The sequence below is a fragment of the Sphaerodactylus townsendi genome, unplaced genomic scaffold (assembly GCF_021028975.2).
Source record: "Sphaerodactylus townsendi isolate TG3544 unplaced genomic scaffold, MPM_Stown_v2.3 scaffold_34, whole genome shotgun sequence".
NCBI lineage: Eukaryota > Metazoa > Chordata > Lepidosauria > Squamata > Sphaerodactylidae > Sphaerodactylus > Sphaerodactylus townsendi.
Genome location: NW_025950517.1, coordinates 293,423 through 305,666, shown reverse-complemented (window position 1 = coordinate 305,666; position 12,244 = coordinate 293,423). Strand labels below are relative to the sequence as shown.

The 12,244-nt window shown below is 42.7% G+C and overlaps 1 protein-coding gene across 1 annotated transcript in view; it reads left to right on the top strand.

Annotated features, from left to right (window-relative positions):
* Positions 1-48: 48 nt before the first annotated feature.
* The window catches only part of LOC125425370 (hephaestin-like), a gene marked incomplete at its 5' end in the record, with an annotated part of 30,531 nt that continues 18,335 nt past the window's right edge, over positions 49-12,244 (top strand). The window contains 6 exons of the mRNA XM_048482984.1: positions 49-289; positions 466-955; positions 2,876-2,948; positions 4,895-5,026; positions 8,823-8,929; positions 11,155-11,380. Of these exons, the coding sequence (XP_048338941.1) occupies positions 49-289; positions 466-955; positions 2,876-2,948; positions 4,895-5,026; positions 8,823-8,929; positions 11,155-11,380 (1,269 nt within the window). The remainder of the gene's footprint in view (positions 290-465; positions 956-2,875; positions 2,949-4,894; positions 5,027-8,822; positions 8,930-11,154; positions 11,381-12,244) is intronic.

The window sequence follows — 12,244 nt, the reverse complement described above, 5'->3', positions numbered from 1 at the left end:
ACTTATATTCAAAAGCCTTTTATTTCTGCTCTTTGGAATTCCTTACAGCAAGCACCCCTGCTACCACCATTTCTGTTTCAACCACCTTATGGGTAACCCATGATGCCTCCTATGGGATACCCGCAGCTTCCTCAGGTCTGACAGCACGTTATGATGGCTCCCAGAAAAAACTTCCTGCATTTTTGGTTCAAGTCAGCACTCGCATGCAGCAATATGACCGTCAGCACCAGAATGACTTGGAGTGGGTGTATGAGGTGGGCTCTGCCCTGGATGATATAGCAGCTGAATGGTATGTGCGGCTTTTTCAGAGAGGGGCTCCAGAACTTTGCGACTTTCAAGAATTCATGGGCCCTCCAACACCGTTTTGAAAGTCCATTCGTTGAGTAGGAGGCCAAGAATGAACTAATATGTGCCAAGGGACTATGCCTTTTGTGGAATTTGTGGAGAATTCTTCATGGTAACCAGTAAGATTCCCGACTATGATGATCTGGTCAAGGCGTTTGCCTTTAAACAAGCTTTGCACTCTGAACTGCTACGGTGGTCTCTTCAACAGGACAGTCCCGAGACCTTGATAGAATGGATCATGCTGGCAGGCATGTCTGATGCATGTATGCATGAAGCAAAGTCCCACATGGGCAAACTGGCACCTCAGAAACCGGGGTCCCAGAAGAAGCCCCCACCTCGTCAGAAGCTGTCTGAAACTGAAAATGCACGTCGCCGGCGCCTTGGGTTATGTCTCTACTGGAGAACCCAGTCACATGGCGGCTGGCTGCCCAGCAAAATAATCGGCGAAGCTCCTGCCCCGAGAGGCGAGCTGTCTGTCAAAGGTCCCAATCCTAAGAAGAGAACATCACGTCTTGCGCTCCCCACTGAATTGGATTACAATTCAGCTGATGAAGACTGTAAAGGCTATAGGAAGACTGCTTTGGACAACGTTCAGGATATTTCGGAGAGGGTGAGTGAACCCATCATTCTACCCTTAATACTGTCCAAAGGTCCCAAGGGTCCTAAACTGAAAGTCCACACGCTTGTGGATTCCGGTTGCTCTCACTGCTTAATACATCCTAGTGTGGTAGAGAGCTTGGATTTACAAACTTTTCTGCTACATAAACCCTTGTCCTTCAATCAAATGGATGGCAACTCTATGAGTGGCCCCCCAGTGACTTCATGTACAGAATCAGTACTCGTTCAATGCGCGGATCACTGGGAATGTAGAAGTTTTGTAATAGCTAATATTTCGGATTATCTGATCATTCTTGGAATATCTTGGTTAATAGATCATGATCCGAAAATCCAATGGGCTGATCATATTGTCACATTCACTGAACACCCTTGTAGTGAGCATATGGCATTGCACCCTCCTGCAACTACTGCTTTGAGTTATGGCAACCACGTCACCTCCGTCCCAACTGAAATCCCCGCACCCTACCGAGATTTATGGCGGGTGTTTGAGGAGACTGAATGTGATATTCTGCCTCCGCATCGTGATTCGGACTGTAAAATTGAATTGGTTCCCAGTTGCACATTACCTAAAGGTCAATTATATTCCATGAGTCAGACTGAGGATTCTGCATCATGAGACTTTTTGAATAAAAATCTGACCCGCCACTTCATCCGGAAGGCGCGGAGCAGCTTTCCTGCGCCTGTGTAGTTTGTCAAAAGGAAGGATGCTCCTTACAATTGTGTACGGACTATTGAGGTTTGAATGCTGTATCCACCACCAATAAATATCCTTTGCCCCTCATAAAAGATTTGCTGGTTAATTTGGACAAAGGCCGTATTTTCACAGGAGGCTTATTATCGAGTATGTATAGCAGATGGCTATGAACATCTTACTGCTTTCAACACCCATTATGGCCAGTATGAATATTTAGTTATGCCATTCGGGTTAAGCGGAGCTCCCGGTGTATTCCAGAGTCTGGTCAATGAAATTCTGGACGATTTGCTGTATAAAGGAGTTGTAGTTTATTTGGATGATGTTCTTATTTACATGGAGGATGAGGCATCCCATGTTGTGCCGGTGCGGGAAGTGTTGCAGAGGCTCCTTAACAATTCTTTATGTGAAATTGTCCAAATGTGCCTCATCCTCCTAACTAACTCTTTTTGTGAAATTGTCCAAATGTGAATTTCACCAATCCAAGTTGGATTTCTTGGGCTATTGGGTTTCTGCTGCTGGCTTGGAAATGTATCCGGCTAAAGTCACTGATGTTGTTAACTGGCCTCCTCCCTGAACTCAGAAGCAGCTACAATCCTTTCTGGGCTTTGCTAACTTCTATCATGACTTTATTCCTAATTTTGCTGAATTAGCATTGCCAATCCCTGATCTGTTATGTATCAAGGAGAAGGGACCCAGTGCAGCCAAAGGGACAGCCAAACGCTCCATTGTGTTGGTCAGATAGCTGCCAGAGAGCGTTTGACACTCTAAAAATTGCATTTACATCTGAACCCATTTTTCATCATCCTGACCCTTCCCAGCCATTTGTAGTGCATGTAGACGCATTAGATAAAGTACTTGGTGCAGCACTTTTGCATCGGGATGCATCTGGCCAGTTACACCCTTGTGCCTGTCTCTCTAAAAAGTTTTCCGGCCCTGAATTAAATTGGACTGTTGACGACAAGGAAACTTGTGCTATAAAAACAGCTTTGCTAGTCTGGCGGCATTTTTTGGAAGGGGTCGGGCAATGGCAGACAGCTTCTCCCTTACTGTGGAGAATGGGGTAGGAAGGAGGCAGATGAAGTGCCTCCTGCCTGTCTGTTCACTCAGGAGCGGCTCCAACCTGGGATTTTAAAAAAGGATTGCTTGTTTAGCCGTTTTCAAAAAACCCTGGTTGGGGGAAATAACACAGGGCAGACCTGTGCTTATTGGCCCATGCAGAAGAGGCCAGAACCATTCATGAAGATGAGAGGGTCCTCTCAGGACGAGGCTGCCATGACCATTTCTTGTGCTGGTTGGGGGTTCAAAGAAAGTTTTGTCCCTCCCAAAGTTTTGTCCCTCCTCACAACTGCAGAATGTCAATAGAAGTGATTCAGGTTTTCCCCACACAGTTTTTGCTTTCCCAGACTACCCTGTGGACCGATTACCGGCTTTACTGTGAAACTGGTGTTTTTGCATGCCTCTGGATATAGGATTCTGGCTGAACGTCAGAGGCATAGAGCTCCTGTTGTCCACCAAAGAATACAAGGACTTTGTAGAGTGTAGACTGGTCCCTAGCAGCTGACACTGCATGCCTTAGAAGCCCGTCCCACTGTGCTCAGTCCCGAGCAGATCCCCAGGATTGCAAACCATCCTGGGCTGCTGCAGTGGAAGGGGGGAAGTAATTCTTGCTTTGCATGCCACAAGATCCTCCGGTTCAGTCCGTAGCAGCATCTCTCTGCATATTTACTTGAAGGTAAATTTACAGGATTCTATGGGGTTTCTCCCAAGCAATTGTGTCTAGGATTTCAGCCTCGGTCTCTCGAGAAAGAAAGATATGACCTGATGTTACCAGTATCAAAGAAACACACTGCTGGGGTTGGAGTGGGAGGATTCTCACCCTGTCAAAAGCCACTTGATTCTCTGGTCAGCTTACCCAATAATGCTATGAGCAAAACTGGAACACTTCCTCCTTTCCCACTTCCTTTTCCCTTCGGCATGTGGTATTTTGCTGTCCTTTTTGATCAGCTCCTGACCGCTTTTCAGACTGCAATATTCAAATGTTATTAGTAAAAACATTTATTAAAAAAAGATCAAAAACAATTCAAAAGTACATTTAACACAAGGACTCCCAATTTCATCTACTTCAAGTGGGAGCAGTGAAAATTGTTACCGTTTGTTCTTTAACCACCCACTTAAAATTCCAATTTAATAACCGCTTCTGATAATTAAAATACTTTTCTCTGTTAAGTCTTAGAACAGTGATGGCGAACCTTTTTGAGACCGAGTGCCCAAATTGCAACCCAATACCCACTTATTTATCGCAAAGTGCCAATGCGGCAATTTAATCTGAATACTGAGGTTTTAGTTTAGAAAAAACGGTTGGCTCCGAGGTATGCATTACTCGGGAGTAAGCTTGGTGGTAGTCGGTGGCTTTGCTTTGAAGCAACTGAGCAACTCTTCCAATGGGTGAATCATGATCCTAGGAGGGTTTACTCAGAAGCAAGCCCCATTGCCACCAACCGAGCTTACTCCCAAGTAAAGGATTGCACTTTAGTTCTTCGCATGAAAATCAGTGGGGTTTAACAGCGCTTAACAGGGTTCCCTACACTGCTTCCCCAAAACTAGGTTTAATGCTAATAATCGAGCCCACTGGCCCAGGCCAGCCTAGATTTGGGGGGGGCACTCTGTATGTGCCCACAGAGAGGGCTCTGAGTGCCACCTCTGGCACCCGTGCCATAGGTTCGCCACCACTGTCTTAGAATAATAATCCACTAATCTTCAAAATTACTAATTATCATTTCTTTTAACCCAAGTAATGCCTCAACGGTTTCCAATTGTCCAAAAATTTTGCTAAACTTCTTTCTCTAAGTAATGAAATAAGTTTGTCCATCTCCGCCAACTCCAAAACATTCAGCCATCATTCTTGTATTGCAGGTATATCTGAAGTTTTCAATTTTTGAACACAAAGTATTCTTGTAATTGATGTCTTGTATAAAAACAAAGTTCCATATTTTTTCTCCACAGATCTATCCAGAAGTCCTAACAAGAAAGTTTCTGCTTTTAGTCATATATTCATTTTTAAAGTTTTTTGAATTATTGAATGTATTGACCTCCAATACTCCTTAGCTTTTTCACAAGTCCACTATTAATGGTAAAATGACCCTTCTTGGAGTCCCTGTTTCTTGTTGCTGTTTTTGGCTGCTGTTCAGACTGATGCTATTGCCGTTGTGTCCTGAAATGTCACCTTCCTGCCTCCAGGGCCTTTCATTTGGGCAGAAGTGGGCGACATCCTCAACATTGTATTCAAGAACAATGCCACACGGCCTTATTCCATTCACTCCCATGGAATCATGGAGAACAGCAAAACGGAGCCTGAAGCAGCAGCGCCGGGTGAGTCTCCTTCAGCTGCCTTCTCCCTGTGCTCCATCATCTGCTAGAGGTGTCAATTAATGGTGACACCCAGCAAAGGTACCTTGGTTCTCTTCCCTGAGCAGCAGCTGCCTGTGCTCAGTGCTCAGGTAAGGTCTTGCAGCTTCACATTTATCCCTAAGGTGTCCTCCCCAGCTAAGGTCTTGCAGCTTCACATTTATCCCTAAGGTGTTTGACATCGTGGAATTCTATCCTCTCTCTATGCTCGTGACTTGGATGTCAGGGTGTAAAAATATAGTTCGGTTCGACTCAGACCAATATTCATAGGTAGTCACTCTGACTGAAGCAATGCTTGTTAATGCCACAGGAGTGAGACTCAGCCCAAACTGCCTGTGATTCCTGTGCTTGGAAACCTTTAGTGAATTCTGGAAGCACAATCCACACGATGTGCATGGTTTGACCCCCCTCGGGGTGGGGGGTGGGGGAGGTCTATTTGCAGCTAAACCCAACTTCTGGAAGCTGCCCTTTGCATCCAACCAGGCAGTAGCTAGCTAAAGTGCACACCAGGTGGGAATTTGTTGCAGTGCTCAGCAGGGTGCTTACCTGAGCACTGAGCACAGGCAGCTGCTGCTCAGGGAAGAGAACCAAGGTACCTTTGCTGGGTGTCAGGAGCGGCACCTGACTCCTCCTAGCATCAGACAAAGGGGGATTGAGAGTGACTGTAAAGATAACACCGAACCCAGGAGTGGCAGTACAATTCAATACAAATACAATTCACCCCCTGCTGCATAAATTAAATTTTTTATGAAATTTATAATAAAGTGACACAGTACAATTAAAAACAGTAATCACCTACTACCCTGTTTTTCCGAAAATAAGACATCCCCGGAGAATAAGACGTAGTAGAGGTGCTAAATATAAAGCATCCCCCAAAAGTAAGACATAGCAAAGTTTTTGTTTGGGAGCATGCCCGTCGAACAGAACACCAGAGCATGCAGCTGTGGAGCGGAAAAATAAGACATCCCCTGAAAATAAGACATAGTGCATCTTTGGGAGCAAAAATTAATATAAGACACTGTCTTATTTTCAGGGAAACACGGTATCTAAAGTTGTCAAATTACAATAGAACTCAAAACACAGGAAGAAAAGCACATCTCAGATTAAGACAACTTCTTTTAATATTCAAATCTTATTATAAACAAGGCGTTGAGAATCAAATATAATTAGTCCAAAAGTAAACAAGAAGAAGAAGAAGAAGAGTTTTGGATTTATATCCCCCCTTTCTCTCCTGCAGGAGACTCAAAGGGGCTTACAATCTCCTTGCCCTTCCCCCCTCACAACAAACACCCTGTGAGGTGGGTGGGGCTGAGAGAGCTCCGAGAAGCTGTGATGACTACGCCCAAGGGTCACCCATAGCTGGGCGTGTGTGGGAGTGTACAGGCTAATCTGAATTCCCCAGATAAGCCTCCACAGCTCAGGCGGCAGAGCTGGGAATCAAACCCGGTTCCTCCAGATTAGATACATGAGCTCTTAACCTCCTACGCCACTGCTGCTCCATAAAGTGGCCCACAAAGTTGGTAAATGGATGTTTAAAAGTCTTAGTTTCCATTATCTTAAATCGTTCAGGTCTGGTTTGTGTCTACTTAATTGTCTTAACCAATTGGCATATGCTACAATCTCCACACCTGTGCATACCTACTGTAGAAAGTGATATCTGTAAATAATCTGAATGGATCAATATAAGTGCATGTATCTTTATGTAGATAAAACAGAAAGAATTATCAAAACAAGAATGCCTGAGTTTTTTATTGTTAAGTTTAATCTTTATGTAGGAATGGGATGACTTTAGAGTAAAAGCCCAGTCAGATTAGATCTGCACCTGATACTACGGTAATTAAGGACTAGTCAAGGACATTGTAGCAGCATCTCATTGAGAGCATTGCTTGCCAAGATTCCTTGTGGCATTACTGCCAGAAACACATAGGAATGTGATTCAAGTAAATTTGTATTTTTTTTTGGGGGGGGGGGGGGGGTCTATAGTATATTATAAAACACACATACACATTGTTTAATGTGAGATTTATGTGTACTGTACAAGTCACATTGTTTATCAGGATGGTTTGTAGTCTCAAACACAAAAAAGGATAGGAATGTGATTCAAGACAAGCAACGTTGACAGATCATTGTGTTTTTGGAAAGGAGGCAAAGGGGTTCAAAAAAGAAAATCCAGCATGACTGAGCTGCATCTAGCTTTTTCCTGAAATATTTTAGTACTATTTTTAATGCACCGATGTTGATCCTTCAGAGCCATTTCTTCCTCCCAAAGTGACTGAGGCCCCTGCCTAGAAGCACATAAGGGAGGGAGCCCCATCACACAATAGGTGGTACCACCAACAAACGGAGCTCAGATCAACCTTATGGGATGAATGATCTAATTCACACTCAGTCTAGGGAGCTGTGCCATATAGCTCTGGGAGGGTTTTTCTCATCAGCTTGACACCCCTTCAGAATCTCCTGTTGGATCTGACAGCTCCATGGGAGAAACTTTTCTCTTGCAGTTCAACGAACTGTGCAGGATCTGACATCAGTTATTTTGCCAGCAGAATGAACAGAGACGTTCTTAGAGTTAATGATCTTATTGAAAATAAAGCATAACTCTTTTTTATTAGGCCTGAACTTGAACACAAGTTCAAATTAATCTTCGGAATACAGAAAAGTCACATGCAATAAAAATCAGGTCTCCTTCCATTTCACAAATTTAATTAAATACATAAGATTAAGACAAACCAGCATTAAGCTGATTGGCAGAGTTCTGTGTAAGGTTTGGAAGCCCTGCACATGATTATGCTCATCCAAGAGAAGATCCTCTCTGTCAAAAGCACCCCTCAGAAAGCCTGCTTAGCCCTTTGTACAACACTTTTCATAGAGAAGGTGGGAGGAACAAAAATAAATCTAGAATGTGATTATTCTCTGGATGAAACAATTGGCAAGTGGGACACCTGGACAACTCTCATTAAATTTTCAAAGCCAGATTTTAAGTCTAAAAACAGCACTGGATTCCAGTTAAAGATCCCACTAACCCTAGTATTTCTTCAGCTACACCAATGAACTGTCAGGCCATGAGGCTGTCCTATGTTTTTCCTGACCAGCTGCTGTACCTTACAGAGGATATGCAACTGTGTAAGAATACACTGAATAATAGGTAGACATATGATTAAGATCATTACAGAACAACAGCAACATTTCCCCCACTCGTCTCATTTTCACGTATACTAAAGAATGCAGCCTTCTATTGGTAAAATAAGATTCATAACTAAGACCTCTTCCACACATGCAAAATAATGCACTTTCAGTCTACTTTCAATACACTTTGAAGCTCCCCTAAATCTTATTTCCAAACCTTTCCTTTCCTCCAGCACCACAAATTGGGTGGGAATCTTTCTGTAAATACTATGGTGATGTTTAGGTGCTATATGTACCATACCAAATTCACCGTGGCAGGTCAGATGCTCTGTTTTTACATGTCTTGGGGAGAAAGTCATTTTTGTATTTTGGTGTGGAAAATGGAAAAAAATTGTGTGTTTGAGATTATATTCCTTAAAACTAAGAAATGTAATGTTTTGCATTTCTAAATATATCCAAACCAGTTAAAAAGAAAAGACTAAGAGAAGAAAATGGGTTTTTTTAAATTACCAGTATTCACCATTTTGTTTGGTAAATGCCCATGACTTCATATGTAGTTGATTTTTAAGAAGAGAAAAGAACACTGCATGAGTCCCTCTAATTTGTTCTTAATTTCCCTTTAATTTGTTCTTAGGTGAAATTGCAATATATCGCTGGGTTGTTCCTGATAGATCTGGCCCAGGACCAAATGATTCTGCCTGTATTTCTTGGGTCTATTATTCCAAAGTGGATCCAGTGAAGGTTTGATTTTTTCACTACTTTTGGGCAGGAAGGGGGAGAATATTTCACCAATAGTAGAATTTACTTTCAAGATGTTGAGATTAAATCTGTGTTCATACTACTAGCTATTCTGGAAACAGAAACTAACTGAACTTCCATCCACACAATACAGAAAGGATTTCACCTATCTGCATTTTTTGGCCCTTTGTATGATGCATGTTTGGCTCCAGATGTGAACAAGACAGGAGTGCAATTCTGATATCCTGCCAACATATTAAGTATGGTTTTCATGTGAAGGAAGCAAGTTAGATAGATTTAGGCTTGGCATATCTATTATTGTATGTGTGTGTGTGTGTGTGTATGTATGTATGTGATTGATTGATTGATTGATTGATTGATTGATTGATTGATTGATTGATTGATTGATTGATTGATTGATTGATTGATTGATTGATTGATTGATTGATTGATTGATTGATTGATTGATTGATTGAATAACCCTCCCTCCCTGCCAAGGCCGGGCTCAGGGCAGCTAATATACATGTTTAAAAACAATCATAATATATTAATACAGGAGGTTAAAAGGTACAGATTAAAATGTTCCAATAATTAATAAATAAGTAAACAATTACCTAGATGGCAATCGACCCATTTTACCCATATATAAATCCCAGTCCCATCTGAGCCCTGGGTTGATTCTGTTTCTGATTTTGAAAGTTCATGTTTTGTGGTCATGTTGCTATGGAATCATTCATCCTCTTGCCAATACAGAGAGCACCATACTGACTGCAGCCGCTACACTCTTGCCCTGCCCACAAGGTCTTACAGCTGCTCTCCTATTGTTATATTGGTACAACACGAGTGTTGGCTGTCTTCCAACAGGATAAAGGATGTACACGGTGGTGGGATTTCACAGGTTCGCACCACTTCATCAGAACCAGTTGTTAAAATGGTGCTTGTAAACAGCCAGTTGTTAAATTATTTGAATCCCATCACCAGAACCGGTTAAATTATTTGAATCCCACCACAAATGTTGTTAAATTACAGCTGCTTTGCCTCCTTATTTTGCACAGTATTGTATGGGTTGAAGTTTTAAGACTGCACTCAGCTGCTAAATCTTAAGACAACTGTGCTGCCGTGAAAATTAATGAAGATTTATAATTGCTATGACTTAAAACTGCTTCCTGCTCATAGGCAGAGATTCCATGGGGACATGTAGGGACATGTAGCTCACATTATGATCTTCTCCTTCTCTTTATCAGCACAACAACCATGTGAGGTAGGTGAGGCTGAAAGTACGTGACTGGTCCAAAATCACCCAATGATCTTCCACAGCAACCTTGGTCCACAGACATTACTCCACAGTTCTAACTGCTGCACCACAGGGTGGCTGCTGTTTAAGAGTAGCAAGCAGCCAGGCCTGTGATGAGGCATGCAAGTTGGGTGGTATCAAGTCACCAAGAGGCTGATTCCAGGCCCAGGGTTGTCAACCATATTATGGGACTTGGAAATTTCCCAGAATTACAACTGAACTCCACACAACAGAAGAAAATGGTTGCCTTGGAGAGTGGACTCTACAGCATAATATCTGGTCAGGGCCTCTACGCTCCTCAGATCCTGCCTTTCTCAGACTCTACCACAAAATCGTCAAGAATTTCCCAACTTGGAGCTGGCAAACCTAGTCAGGCCTGACCCCAATGAATCCTCATAGGCCAAAATAGGCTCCAAAAGGGCCTTACTTCCTCCACCCCCCACCCCCGGCCTTTTACTGACAGAACAAATCCTGGCATACTGTGGTTGCCTCACAATGGCCACTGAGGGTATCTGCTGCTCCTTTTATCATGTTGCGTTCTTTAAAAAGCCCTCCGGTGTATTTTTTTAAAGATTTCAATTTTTTGTGCAAATGTAGGACTTTCTTGTTTGTAGCTCCAATCACTGGATCTAAGTGTCCTCAGATTTAGCTAACTTGGCTATTAGTATATCAGTGATGATGATAAATGTCTTACAGTGTATATAGCTTGCATACGCAATGAAGCAGTAAATAGCAAATAGGTGAAATATTGGCTCGTGGGAGTTCTCAGCCAAAATCTGAAAGGGTTTTCTGTGGGAATCCACAGTTGTGATCTGACAAAATGGACCTGGAGGTCAGCCTTGGGAAGTTCACTTTATGACTCTTCCTACTGTGTTAAAACAGCTCAGTAAAAGGTTTTTTCTCCAGCTATTTGACCCCTTCTCTTTTTGTTCAGGATCTATTTAGTGGCCTCATTGGGCCCTTGAAGGTCTGCCGTAAAGGGATGCTGCAGTTTGATGGGAGAATTAAAGGTGTAAGCAAAGAGTTTGTTCTCCTCTTCTTGGTTTTTGATGAAAATCAGTCCTGGTACCTGGATGAGAATATGAAGAATGCTGCTCAGGGAGACTGGCCCCATGGCCACCGAGAGGATCAAGAATTTGTGGAAAGCAACAAAATGCACGGTATTTGGCCCCCTTTATGTGTGTGTTGCATCAGATCCATGCATTTTTTCCACCATCCTTTGCAGAGAATAACCCAGAATTGTCCCTAGAAAAGGCTGAGTAAAAAAACAATGTTTGCTCTCACTCCATTTTGCTCCCAAATGAGGAAGGAAAATGCTCATGTGTATTTCTTTAAACGTTGTGTTACAAGGCCTTAGGGAGGGTATTAAGGATAGAAATCTGAAACTTACTAAAATAAAATGATGGCTAAGAAAGATCCTTGTTTACCCCCATATTCTAAATATAAAGCTGTGCCCTTAAGAGTTTGAAGCAGAATTCAGCATCTTGAGCTCAGCTTTCACATTTTGAAAGGTCGCGATTCCAGCCTCCTTTAATGTGAAATAGGCTTGAAATGGTATAAGCCAGACTTCTTCTTATAACCTCAGGTGCTGGGGAGGGCAGACAGACATGATTTGCTCAGAGGGCATTCTGCAGACATGGGAGGAACCCAGCTTCTTCCTAGTCTTGTAATGGCCATGACAGGGAGGCAGACCAGCCATTCACTAAATATTCACTTAGCCATTAATGTTACCCCTTTCCCCTGTGCTTCAGGACAACCGTCTGACTTTGTTCAAGTTCAAAGGCGCCAGAGTAGGTTTACCCTTGTTGATAAAAAAGTGAAAACATTTAGTATTGCAGGGGGAAAGGGTCTTGGGAACATCACAGATTCCTGTCAGTCAATCCAGCCCAATCTCCTGTAAACTTGTAGGACTCGCCTCCATCCTGAAAGGGATACTATTGGCATGTGGATTTGGGTCTTCAGGTTCCAACCCACAGTGGAATGAAACAGGACAACAAATAACAGTCTCTTAGCCAAATTGGCAG